General features: G+C 42.6%; 2 protein-coding genes across 7 annotated transcripts in view; one reads left to right on the forward strand and one right to left on the reverse strand.

The window, feature by feature from the left end:
* rap1gds1 (RAP1, GTP-GDP dissociation stimulator 1) overlaps nt 1-11235 on the reverse strand; it is a 94226-nt gene extending 82991 nt beyond the window's left edge. For 2 of the 5 annotated variants that reach the window (XM_087979914.1, XM_087979913.1), the window contains exons 1-2: nt 10904-11235; nt 10176-10292 (exon numbers count right to left, since the gene is read on the reverse strand). In XM_087979914.1, the coding sequence (XP_087836040.1) occupies nt 10176-10207 (32 nt within the window). In that variant the 5' untranslated portion in view covers nt 10208-10292; nt 10904-11235. The remainder of the gene's footprint in view (nt 1-10175; nt 10293-10903) is intronic. The other 3 variants (XM_087979915.1, XM_043674439.2, XM_043674443.2) reach the window with 3 other exon arrangements.
* Nucleotides 11048-14161, forward strand: part of stpg2 (sperm-tail PG-rich repeat containing 2) — a 377020-nt gene continuing 373906 nt past the window's right edge. Inside the window, exon 1 of one of the 2 annotated variants that reach the window (XM_087979916.1) lies at nt 11048-11183. In XM_087979916.1, coding sequence (XP_087836042.1) covers nt 11171-11183 — 13 coding nt within the window. In that variant the 5' untranslated portion in view covers nt 11048-11170. The remainder of the gene's footprint in view (nt 11184-14161) is intronic. The other variant, XM_043674437.2, reaches the window with a different exon arrangement.

A 14161-nucleotide genomic window follows, 5' to 3' on the forward strand; every position in this document is an offset into this window, starting at 1 on the left:
TATTTCGGCCATATTGTCAAGGGCTTTTGTCTAGCTGTGGTAGTGGTTTTTATCATGACTTGATGTTAATCCATTTTGAGTATATACTTAAATTATTATGTTATTTCTTACTAGTAATGTAAGTTATCTTATTTTATGCTTTGGTTATTTGTAGGATAGATTAGTAGTTAGCTGAGCATTTTTTTTCCCCTTTTTCTCTTTCGTGGTGTTTTGGTTATTATTTCTTTCTTTTATATAATTGTATATTAGTGTTTATACTTGTTTGTATTACTTTGTAATTTTGAAAAACAAAAAAGTTTAAAAATTTGTTTTTTTCCCCTTTCAATTATAATATATATATATAAATGAGGTTGGAAAATTCACCTCAGTTTAGCTAGGAACAGGAATTTTAGGGTAACCTTCACCACTGAAGTACTCTCGCTGGAGAAGGAGAAAGGGAGCAAAGACCAGAAGCTGAGAATAGTTTGGACTGGTTCCTGGAATAAACAGTTAAGGGACCAAACATAACCATGGAGGGGAATTTTCATTTGTTAAAAGTTAAAAAGGGGATTTTTCTGTCATTTAATATATATTACTTATCGAATAGCATTTAGGCAATTTACTTTTACTTTAGGCTTTTACTTTCTTATTTCACCAAAAGTTAAATCTTGAACTCTTATTTGATCCTCTGTTGCCAGAAATTCAAAAATGCTTTTCAAATTTATTGATCTCTACAGGGATTGTGAACAGCAGACATAAATGACCTCTGATTAATTTTCTAGCACTTGTGTAATTTAAAACAAAAGCAGTAAAACTATAATTTATTCTCAAAGTGCTTTGAGTTGTATTTGAATTTTAGTTAGCTCCTTTTGAATCATCAAAAGCTGCCATAATTTAATTCTGTTACAAAACAAATATAACCCCCAATAATACAACAGAGGTGATAGCATTGTTTTAGTAATGCACAGCTCTACGTTTTAATCCCACCAAGGTAGATGGTGGAATTTGAATTCAGTAAGAAATTAGAATTAAGTTTAATGGTGACCATGAAACCACTGTGGATGTTGGGAAATTCCATGTGGTTCACTAATACTCTTCAGGGAAGGAAAGTGCGACCATACCTGATGTGGTGTTCATGCAACGCCAGACTCCACAGTACAGATGACATTCAACTTACTCAGCCTGACATCAGTGGTGGGCAAGTTATTGGAGGCAATCCTGAGGGACAGGACGTACATGTATTTGGAAAGGCAAGAACTCATTAGGGACAGTCAGCATGGCTTTGGGCATGGACAATCATGTCTCACAAACTTGATTGAGTTTTTTGAAGCAGTAACAAAGGAGTTTGTGAGGGCAGAGCGGTAGACGTGCTCTATATAGACTTCAGTAAGGTGTTCGACCAGGTTCCTCATGGGAGACTGGTTAGCAAGGTTAGATCACATGGAATACAGGGAGAGCTAGCCATTTGGATACAGAACTGGTGGAGGAGGATTGTTTTTCAGACAGGAGGCCTGTGGAGTGCCACAAGGATCAGTGCTGGGTCCACTACTTTTCATCACTTATATAAATGATTTGGATATGAACATAGGAGGTACAGTTAGTAAGTTTCTGATGACACCAAAATTGGAGGTGTACAGCAAAGGAGGTTACCTCAGATTACAATGGGATCTTGATTAGATGGGCTAATGGAGGAGTGACAGATGGAGTTTAATTTAAATGAATGTGAGGTGCTGCATTTTGGGAAAGCAAATCTTAGCAGGACTTATCCACTTAATGGTAAGGTCCTAAGGAGTGTTGCTGAACAAAGAGACCTTGGAGTGCAGGTTCATAGCTCCTTGAAAGTGGAGTGAAAGATAGGATAGTGAAAGTGGCGTTTGGTATGGTTTCCTTTATTGGTCAGAATATTGAGTACAGGAGTTGGGAGGTCATGTTGCGTCTGTATAGGGCATTGGTTAGGCCACTTTTGGAATATTGTGCAGCATTCTGGTCTCCCTGCTATGGGAATGATGTTGTGAAACTTGAAAGGATTCAGAAAAGATTTACTAGGATGTTGCTAAGGTTGGAGGGTTTGAGCTATATGGAGAGATCGAATAAATTGGGGCTGTTCTCCCTGGAGCTTTGGGGACTAACGGGTGACCTTATAGAGATTTATAAAATCATGAGGGGCATGGATAGGCTAAATAGACAAGGCATGTTCCCTTGGGTGGGTGAGTCCAGAACTAGAGGGCATAGGTTTAGGGTGAGAAGGGAAAGATATGAGAGACACCCAAGGGGCAACTTTTTCACGCAAAGGGTGGTGCGTGTGTTAAATGGGCTGCCGGAGGAAGTGGTGGAGACTAGTACAATTGCAACATTTAAAAAGCGCATCTGGATGGGTATATAAATAGGAAAGGTTTGGAGAGACATGGGTGGGGTGCTAGCAGGTGGGACTGGATTGGGTTGGGATATCTGGTCAACACGGACAAGTTGGACAGAAAGGTCTGTTTCCATGCTGTACATCTCTATGACTCTACTCTCTATAATGGCCCAACAAGCCACATAAATGGTAACAATCGATACAAAAGTCTCAAAAAAAAAAATGAACAGTACACCACCTGCCATTGACCTAGGTACCAGAAGCATAAATGGGAGAAAGTGAAGACTGCAGATGCTGGAGATCACAGTCAGGAGTGTAGTGCTGGAAAAGCACAGCAGATCAGACGCTTCAGGAGGAGGACAATCAACATTTCAGGCAAAAGCCCTTCATCACAAATGAAGCTTGTGAGCCACACCCACGGCTCACAAGCCTCATTCCTGAAGAGCTTTTGCCCAAAATGCCGATTTTCCTGCTTCTTGGATGCTGCCTGACCTGCTGTGCTTTTCTAGCACAACACTCTCGACCAGAAGCAACAATGTCTACAGCCCAGAATGGCTGAGTAACACCTTTACTGGTTGAGTCCTAAAAGACATTGCTGCTAGGCTGGGTCTGCAGCAGGGGGTATATGAAACAAGTGGGAAAAACATACTGTACCTTGTCCTCACCACTGCCTGTGACAATATCGGTAGGAGCAACCACCTCAAGGTTCTTGTCAAGATGAAGTTCCACCTTCTTCTTAAGAATTAGGTTGTGTGGCACTATTGCCATGCTAAGTTTTCAAGACAATGGGTCCATGAGGTGCCATGAACATTCATCAGCAGAATTGTACTCCCAAAATAATCTGCAACTTCAGGGTCTGGCTCATCTCCCAATCTACTGTTACAGTCAGTTCAGCTGTAACGCAGTAGTTCCATTCTTGTGCAATCTTGTGTCATAAGAAAATTCTGCAATAGCAGCACCATTTAATCTAATGGGACTGGAATCATGTTATAACCAATACACTCTTTAAAAGTTTGTGTTTCAGAAACAGTGTCCCCAATTCAATCAGGCTATAGCAAATTCGCATGAATGAAATGCATGTTATAGTAAATCCTGCTTAATGAAAATTGCAGAAGGGTATGCCTGGAACAATAACAGGCATATCTAAAAATGCAGTGTCAACATTGTGAAACCACAATATAGTATTTGCATCCCAAACCAACAAGTCTGAGCTTTGCAGCCCGGTCATATCCTATCTTGAATAATGATGGATAATTAAATAATGGAGGAAGAAGTTGTACAAATGCCCACATCCTCAATGATGGTGGAGCTAAGCCCAGTTCAGTGCAAAAGATAAGTCTGAAGCATTCACAACAATCTTCAGCCAGAAGTATTGAGTGAATGACTTATTTTAGCGTCCTCTAGAGACGCCCAGCATTACAATTCACAACACATGACATCAACAACCAGGTAGAGGGACTGGATCCTGCAAATATAGTAAGCCCTGACAACATTCCAACAATAGTACTGAAGATGTGCTCCAGAACCTGTTGTTTCCCTAGCCAAGCTGTTCCAGTACAACTGCAACAGTCGCATCTACCCAACAATGTAGAAAGTTACCCAGGTCTATCCTGTATACAAAACACCACGACAAATTCAACCTGGTCAATTACTTCCCCAGTTTATTCTGGATCCAAGTGATAAAAAGGTGCTATCAACAATACTATCAAGCAGCAATACTCTACTCACTGATACACAATTTGGGTTCAACCAAGGCCACTGCACTCTTCACCTCACAATAGCCCTAGTTCAAACACAGACAAAAGAGGTAAACTCGCAAGAGGTGAGGTGACATCAAGGCCATATTTGACCAAACGTGGTATCAGGGAGCCTTTGCAAAGCTTGACTCAATGGGAATCAGGGGTAAAACACTCAGATGGTCAGGAGTCATACCTAGCACAAAGCAAGATGGTTGTGGTTTGTGGATGTCATTCACCGCAGTTCCAGTTCTCTACAGGAGTTCCTCATGATAGTGTCCTACTCCCAATCACCTTTGCCTGATTCATCAATGATCTGTCACTGTAAAGGTCAAAAAATGGGGACATTCACTCAATTAGACAACGTTCCGCTCCATTTGTGACTCCCCAGATACCAAAGCAGTCCATGCAGTAAGACCTGCACAATATTAGGGCTTAACTGTAAAGTGTCAAGTAACGTTCATACCACACAAATGCCAGGCAATTACCAAATTCAAAGCCAGAATCGAATGATTTGCTGTGGACAGTCAATGGCATAATCTCAAAATCTCTCACTATTAACAACTAATCAGAAACGAAACTGGACCAGTCATCTAAATACTATGGCTAAGAATCCTGAGCAAGTGACTCACCTTGAGCCTCTCCAAAACCAGTTCGTTACTGACAAGGCCCAAGTCAGGAGCATGATGGAATACGCCCCACCTGCCTAGATGAATCCAATACCAACACCACCAAAATGTGATGCCATCTTGGACAAAGCAGCGGGCTTGATTAGTACCAGATCCACCACTGATGCTTAGTAGCGGCAATGTATACCATCTACAAAACGCACTGCAGAAATTCACCAAGGCTTCTTCGACAGCGCCTTCCAAACCCACTCCAACCTGAACAGACAAGGGCAGCAGAACATGACCAGAAGATTCCCTTTCAGACACCTGACTTGCAAACGTATTGTCATTCCTGGATTGTCGATAGATCTAAATCATGGAACTCCATGATGGTATTGTGGGTCTAATTACAGCTTACGGACTGCAGAATTTCAAGGCTGAAGTTCAACACCACCTTAAGGGCATCGAGGAATGGGCAATAAATGCTAGCCTGGTCAGCAAGACCATAATCTCATGAATGATTAAAAAAATAACTACCAGCTATTGTTATGTTGTTATTTGTGGGACCTTGCTGCTCAGAACTGGATGTCATGTTTCCTACATTATAACAGTGTTTATACTCCAAAAAGGCTGTAATGGTTGTAAATCATTTGGAATGGCCTGTGATTATAAAACACATCATAAACATGCAGGTTCTATCAAATTCTCATTGTGGAGAAACTAAACACACATTACAAGACAACTGAACAACAAGATCAATTTCTTTCCTCCTTGCACTGACTGATTTTAATAATTTTACTTCAAGTATCCTTTCATTTATAAATGAAAATTTAAAAATGAACCCTATTTGAAGCTGTACAGCTTGGCTGAGCACACAAACATGGGGCATTGAATAACAAGTCAGCCAGCAATTTCCTTGGTAATTTGTAGTATTGTAAAAAATATTACAAATGGTAGCATCATTGGAAATGTACCAACTTAAATCCAAATATTATGTAACAGTGTAACCTTGTTCTGTTGCACTTTTGGCCACGAAGGACAAAAAAACATCAAGGCAAAAAAATCCCAACTCACACAAAGACAAAAAAAAACACGTCTTCAGTTTGATTATAAAAATCTACTTGCATACCACATTAGAACAAATTAGTCCACTGACTACATATTATACACTCATTTGACTGGTGGGAGGCAGATTTTGAGAAGTGTAAACAAGACTCTTCAGGGAAGCCTATTCTGATAAGTCCTGACGAACCTATCCCAACAGTCACTGCATCAGAGGTCAGATCAGTTTTCCTTTGTATGAATCCAAGGAAAGCAATGGAACCAGATGGAGTACCAGCTGTGCACTCAGGGCATGCGCAGATCAACTGGCAGAGGTCTTCTCAGACATCTTCAACCTCTTCCTGCAGCAGACCACTGTCCCTGCCTGTTTCAAGAGGGCCAACATCATCCCTGTGCCTAAGGCGGCTCATACAGCATGCCTCAACCACCCAGTGGGCCTAATTTCAGTCGCCATGGAGTGCTTTGAAAGATTAGTCATGGCATTAATCAACATCAGCCTCCTACCACTCTTGACCCACTCCAATTTGCCTATTGGACCAACAGATCTAAGTCAGATGCCATATCACTTGCCCTTCACCAAGAACAGCTATGTAAGAATCCTATTCATTGACTAGAGTTCAACCTTCAACACTATTATCCCCTCAAGACTAAATTACTAAATGTATAGAGGGGCATGAATAACATCCCGCCAAACGTTAATGAGTTCCTTGGTTTTGCTGGCATTGAGAACTAGGTTGTTCTCAGTGCACTTAGTGATCTCGGACTAAGCTCCAATTGCTGCAACTGGATACTCAGTTTCCTGACCCACAGGCCACAAATCAGTGAAGACTGGGGACAATATTTCATCCTCACTCAACACTGGAGCCCCCCCCTGGGGTGCGTACTCATCCCCCTGCTGTACTCACTATATACTACACTAAGCCATTTACAAGTTCACTGATGACATCACCATTGTTGGTCGAATCTCAGATAGCGACAAAACAGACAGCACCTGGAAAAATGGTGCACGGAGAACAACCTAGCTCTCAATGCCAGCAAAACCAAGGAACTCATTATTGACTTTTGGCTGGATGTTATTCATGCCCCTCTATATATTAACAGCACAGAGGTGGAATGAGTGGAGAGTGTCAGCTCCTAGGAGTGGTCATTCACAACAAGCTTTCTTGGACTCTTCATGTGGACGCACTGGTTTCAAAGGCCCAACAATGTCTCTTCTTCCTCAGACAGCTGAGGAAATTTGGCATGACGGCAAATACCCTTGCCAATTTTTATAGGTGCGCCATCGAGAGCATTCTGTCTGGATGTATCACTACCTGGTATGGCAACTGTACCATTCAAGATTGGAGAGAGGTGAACACGAACCGGACAATCACAAGGGCCAACCTCCCATCTACAGAATCCATCTACAGGCCCGCTGTCAAGGAAAGGCCACCAGCATTTTTAAAGATCCATCCCACCCTGGCAATGTTGTTCTATAACCTCTACCATCGGGGAGAAGGTACAGAAGCCTGAACACATGCACCAGCCGGTTTCGTAACAGTTTCTACTCTCCTGTTATTAGAATACTGAATGGACTCAAACTCAACATTCGCCTGTACCTGTGTTTTTGTTTTTACCACTGTTTACCTGTTATTTACTTCTCTATGCTACTTAACTCTGATCTGCTTTTCACTGTGCCTCGGTACATGTGACAATAAATTCAATTCAATTCAGCATATTCCCAGCCTACCAGAGCAGTTAACTATCACTGTTCAATATTTTTCGATTTAAAGCTTCAATCACCTATTTTATTTTCAATTTCTGCCAAAACACTCAAATGTGTACTCTCCACAACTGAACTGAAAACTCCAAAAATGCGACATCTCTCTTTCAATCGTTTAAGAAGCAATACAATATTCAACTGTGCTTGGAAATAAAATTTTGCAATTAAGGCTATAATTAAGGGTAATGATACATTTAGTTTCAGGATTTTTGTAAGTTAAACAAATTTCATTGATGGTTAATATAACATTTATTGCGTAACTAAATGCATTTCTTTCTGTTCTCATTTTTCTCTCAATTTAAATTAGTTATCCAATTAAAGCACCCAATTCAAAAGATTATACAAATTTGTTGAAACTTCTCAACTTGTACCATGTAGACCTTAATCTAAAATCACACCTATGATATCAAATTTGTTCCAAGCATAATACAGACGATGCACCACAGTAAGTAATGTAGCTGGATGTAATATAGTCAAGGTTTTGCACAGCAAAGTCCAAAAACAGCAATGAGATAACAACCAGATTAACTGTTTTTGTGATGCCCACCTTAATCTAGTCAAATAAACATTCACTAATGACATGGAGAAGAATTATTTGTCTGGAAGAAACAATAATGGGAAATTACAGGAATACTGGTAGGGATCACACTGTGACCAGTCAGCATTAGAAAATGCAAACTACTTTAAAGGGTTTCTAGAACAGCTACAGTATTGGAAAGTAGATATTGACTGCAAGTTGCATTTGGTTTTGGGTTTATGTAGTGCACCAGCAGTGTCCTTATCGCTGTGCCAGTGTTGTCCCATTTCCACATCAGTCAAAGCAAACACCCAGACACAGTATGGCTCTACCTTCATCTTTATTCCAAGCCGTGGAGGGAGAGCCATCACCCATGTTCTCGGTCTTCTCTCGAACAGCAGATTCTTACGGAATTATATAGAGTTATAGCAGCATCCAAATAAGGCAACGTCTATATTGATTGGGTGACCGTTAAAATCAGCAAGCATCAACAGTAAAGATTAAGCCATCTGGCATGACACAATAGATGTTCTTCATCTCGTTAACTGGCAGTACATAATAGATGTTCTTCACCTTGTTAAACCACTATCCTTGCCTCCAGCACGTCACTGTTTACTGCAAGTTCTTATCTGGCCAATGTCATGCTAGCTGAGCCTTTGTCCCGCAACCCTAAACTTAACTCTTTCCCTACTGCTCATACCTTATACACATTCTTATCAGAAGTCCTGGGTTCAAATGCCAAATGCTTGAGGTGTGTGAAAATATCGGATATATATATTTTTTAAAAATCACAAATGATCAAAAACATGGTTGACTGTCTGACCCCCCCCCCCCCCCCCCAATCCTTTCTTAGGGCTTATGTAGTGCTCCTACCTCTGGGCCAGGATGCTCAGGTTCAATTCCACCTGCTCCAGTGGTGCTTGATTACAAAATAAAAATCAAGGGAGCTAGATTCTGTATTCCATTGTCCCTGTGAGGCTCTGCACATACATTGCTTAATTGGAAATGTGGGTGATTTAGTGGTGGCAGATAGTAAATGAACATTACCATGTGGTGGCAGATAGCAAATGAACATTGTTTGTAGAAAAAAAAACAGTTCAGCTGTGTGCAAGAGCAATTCTGAGTACAAAGAGAAATAAAATAGGCACTCTAGGGCTCTTGTTGCACAGTGGTAGATGCCTGCCGTTGAGCCAGGCAGTCTGCGTTCAAGATCCACCTGCTTCATGGGTGTTTCATAGCATCTCTGAAGAGGTTCATGAAAACAAAAGCTGAGCTTTTCCACCCCTGGTGGACTGTACTTGAAACTGATTAATTGCTTGACCAGATATCCTAAATTAATCTAGTCCCAGTTGCCAGTATTTGGCCCATATCCCTCTAAATTCTTCCTATTCACAAACCCATCCAGATATCTTTTAAATGCTGTAATTGTACCAGACTCCTCCACTTCCTCTGGCATCTCAATCCATACAGGTTCCACCCCTGGTGTGAAAAAACTGCACCTTAGGTCCCCTTTAATCTTTCCCCTTTCACCTCAAACCTAGACCCTCTAGTTCTAGACTCACCCACCCCAGAGAAAAGACTTTGTCGATTTATCTTATCAATGCCCCTCATGACTTTATAAAGAAACAAAAAGGTGGAAACTAGTTTGTAATGAACTACAGGCTTACAATAATACCCTTGCAAATGTGGGAAATGAGGCTCCTAATTTGCCACAGTGATATCAATCTGTTAAATAACCATGTACAAAGAAATTGCAGTTTTCATCCCTCCTATTGACCAACCAGGTCATACCCTCTACTTGTCTTCACCAATCCCCAACTCACCACCTTGCCACTTCCCCCCTTTATCTGCAGCTCCCCTTACACTCACCCCCAGCCCTGAAGAAGGGTTACACCCAAAATGTCAACTTCACCTCCTGATGCTGTCTGGTTTGCTGTGGTTTCCCTGCCTCCTGCTTGTCTACCTTGGATTGCAGTTTCTGCAGTTTTTGTCTCTAAATCGATAAATTCAATTTAAAAATATTTAGTAACTAAAAAACAACTGAGACAGTGACAAAAAATACACCGTTCCACATACAGTATAAGCACTCTCTGGACTCTGCAAACTGGTTGCAAAATATTTCTGTCACATTGGGAAAACATTTATATGTACGCACGTGGCTGTAGGATGAATGGTTTCAAAAGCCATTCTCAAAGAGGGTCATTTGGCTCAGAAAAGGCGATCTTGTTCAGCTGGAGAATGGTGAATCCATGGAATTCACTGCCAGAGAAGGCTGTGGAGGTCAGATCATAGAGTATAATCAAAGACAGAGATAGATAGTTCTTGATTATCAAGGGGATCAAGGATTACAGGAGAATGGGGGTTGAGAAACCTGTCAGCCATGAATGAATGGCAGAGCCGACTTGATAAGCTGAATAGCCTAATTTCTGCTCCTATATCTTATGATATCAAACGTGATCTGCTGATTTCTCCACTGATTTGCTTTCTTAACAGTTGTCCTGCTATCTTCAGGACCTATGGACAGTCACACCAAGGTTTCCCCACCCTTCAGGGGAATATCCTCTGTACTTCCTTGGGTCCCGCCATTCAAAACACAACCCCTGGCTGGTGAGCCCGCCCAAAGCCGGCAACCCCTTCATGTTCACGTTGACCCGTATGTCAACGATCTGGATGACTCCCCTCTCGGGCACGTGGGCGCCTCCAAGCTCACGCATGCGCACTCACCGAGCTGACACACGCCCCTGGCTGGAGGAGGTGGGGGGGCGACTTTACGCATGCGCAGCTCTCCCACCGAGCCCCACGACAGCCGGGGAGAGCGCGCGGCGGGTGGAGGGGGGGTATATAAAAAAAGAGGGAGCGCTCCTGCGCGAACGCGACTCTCACCCATGGTCCCGCCGATTTCTCAGAACGGTTATCGCCGTCGTCACTCGCCGACCCCCTTCCCTTTCCCCTGCGTACCTCTCCGTTTCTCAGGGGAAGGGGTGGATAACCGAACAGCGACAGCTGCTGCTGACGGAAAAACGGTCGGGGCCTTCGACCAGCACCACCCGGTCAGATGGCGAGGCACCGGGAAAAGGTCCGTCACGTTAAAGTCCGGCCGGGTTTCCTTTTTATACTTTGAGTTCGTCCTCGCCGTATTATTCGGGATAAATGAGGAGAAAGGGTGAGTGACGTGTCGTGCTGCCGGTTTTGTGTGTCTCTCTCTCTCGGCGCTCCCACTCCCGCCGCCAACAAACCGTCCTGTCTTTCTCTGCCTTCGCCCTCCCCACTCCTGAGGCTGCGCACGAGCTTGCCGGCCCCGCCCCCCAGGCCGTTGCCGATTGGCCGAGCTTCCGGCTTGGCATCCCCGACCTCTGCCCGGAGCGCTTCGCGATTGGTAATTCTGGATGTCCATCGCCGTCCCCGTCCAGGCAGAGGGCGGGGCCTAGCTACTGTGCGCCCTCATCCCTCCTTCCTGCTTTTCAATGATTGGCCTAAGCCTGACGCCTTATGATTGGCTACCCGAAGTGTTGATCATGGTATAGGTCCATCTGTATCATTTCAGCCCAAGGCTGTTCAACCCCTTTTTTTAAATTTAGGTTCCCTACAGTGTGGAAACAGGCCATTTGGCCCACCGACCCTCAGAAGAGTAATCCACCCAGATCCATTTCTCTCTGTCTAATGCACCTAACACGATGGACAGTTTAGTATGGCCAATCCACCTAACCTGCACATCTTTGGCCTGTGGAAGGAAACTGGAGCACCTGGAGGAAACCCACACAGACACTGGGAGAATGCGCAAACTCCACTTTTTTCCATATATTCCTGTTTCCTTTTCTAGAAAAATTATGGTTGATTTATTGGGTTATAGTGTTTTTACAGCATGGTAAAAGGTCTTTGAGGCTATCATGTTGGCCTGGTCATCAGCCAACTATCTAAATATTCTAATCCCATTTTCCAGTACAAGACGTTCTACTATAATGCAACCGTTGCATCCCTCAGCAACCTCATGCTATAGCAAATCATGCTTTGGAAAAGCGCTATGCTGGTTCAGTAGAAAGTTTGCATTATCTAAACCGTGACCATAATTTCTCAATTGCATTGTAGCTAATTTGTGTTATACCAGAATGATCTGCACTTGACTCAGGTTTGTATGGTATGTTCTGTGCCAGGTCCACTGTGAAGATGGCATCCATCCCTCTTGGGAGATAATGGACTCTGTCATTTCTGTGTTGCAGTCTGAACTGTTGTGACATCAAGTCTAAAGAGCTGGATGGGTCCACACAAGAAGGAACTCTCTGGAGAGCACTGACCTTTCTTTTCTTTTACAAGGGTTTGGCATCACTGTCTCATTGCTGCCTGTGAATGATATCATTGAGCATTATCTGTCCATGCCCCAATATGGATCAATGGGCAGAAAGTGGCAGATGCAGTTTAATTTAGCTGAATGTGAGGTGTTGCATTTTGATAAGGCAAATCAGAGCAGGACTTAACACAGTTGATGGTATGGTTTTGGGAGTGTTGCCAAACAAAGAGACCTTAGGGTGCAGGTTCATAGTTCTTTGAAGCTGGAGTCACAATTAAGGTAGTGAAGAAGGCATTTGCCTTTATTGGTTGGTGCATTGAATATAGCAGTTGGAATGTCATGTTACAGCAGTACAAGACATTAGTTAGGCCACTTCTGGATAATGTGTTCAATTCCGATCTCCTTGCAATAGAAAATATTGTTAAACATGAAAGGGTTCAGAAAGGACTGAAAATAATGTTGCTGGGGTTGGAGGGTATGAGCAATAGAGAGAGGCTGAATAGGCTGGAGCTATTTTCCCTTGAGTATTGGAGGCTGAGAGGTGACATTATAGAGGTTTATAATATCATGAGGGGATTGGAATGGTGAATAGCGAAGACCTTTTTCCTGGGGTAGGGAAGTCCAAAACTAGAGGGTATAGGTTTAAGGTGAGGGGAAAGATTTGAAAGGGACCTAAAGGATAACTTTTTCATGCAGAGGGTAGTGCATATATGGAATGAGCTGTCCGAGGAAGTGGTGGAGACTGGTACAATTACAACATTTGAAATGCATCTGGATGGGTATACGAATAGGAAGGGTTTCAAGGGATATAGGTCAAATACTGGCAAATGGGAGTAGATTAATTTAGGATATCTGGTCAGCATGGATGAGTTGGACCAAAGGATCTGTTTCCGTGCTGTTCAGCGCTGAGTTTATGACATCATGAGTTGCAATGCCCCAACTTTCTCTAAATCTGTGCATCCAATTGAAGCTACATAACCATCTCCATATTTGTTGTCAATGAGCTCCCATACATCATCTCCTTTGACCTTTAAGGACAACTGAAAATGAGTCTTGTCTGTAGTGGTTGTAAATTCCAAATTGAGAGGCAGTCACTTCTACAGCTGGTACAAATGAACAGCTTGGCTCAAGGACAATACAATACAGGTACAGGCTGTCAATACCATTGGCTTTGGTTGGCTTTTGTGCAGTACAGAAGCATCACCACCCCATATTTCTTGATCTCAGCTCATCAGTATACCATATATTTATTTCTCCTACCTCTCCTGAAGCTTCATTATTGAATTCCTCCAGTTAGATTTTTGGCTCCTATCATGGTATTGAAAAGGCTTCTATCAAAGTTACAAATTATATCCAGTTTGATTGCATAAAAGTTAAATTATTTCACCTAATTTGTCTTCACCCTTTTGTAGCTTTGGTATTGTTGATCACCATTCCCTACTTGGGTTTTCCAACTGTGGGGCCACATGGCCCTTGTTCCATTTTCATCCATCTGTTTGTAGCTAGAATATCACTGCAGTGGCTTCACATGTATTCTCACACGGTTACTTCTGATTCATTCGTTTCTTGGTCCCATCCTATTCCTTATTCAATGTTGCCTTTCAGAGACAACATCTGAAAACACAGATGTAAAACTGGTGGCCCCCAATAGTATCACACGACAGCCCTTTGATTCCCCTGCTGCCTTTAACTGTTGTCCCTCATCACTTGTGTGACACTTGGTACTCAATGAACAGAAATTTTCTCCAATTAAATATTTGATTCTCACTGCAAACTCTGTTCCTTAGGCACATACTCTCTTCGTCTCTCTGAAGAATGACTGACTGATGCTGAAGCTTGCTAACATGTTTGAACCC

Source organism: Chiloscyllium plagiosum, unplaced genomic scaffold (genome assembly GCF_037043375.1).
Source record: "Chiloscyllium plagiosum isolate Xiang-an unplaced genomic scaffold, Cpla_swu_hap1 HiC_scaffold_36, whole genome shotgun sequence".
Lineage (NCBI taxonomy): Eukaryota > Metazoa > Chordata > Chondrichthyes > Orectolobiformes > Hemiscylliidae > Chiloscyllium > Chiloscyllium plagiosum.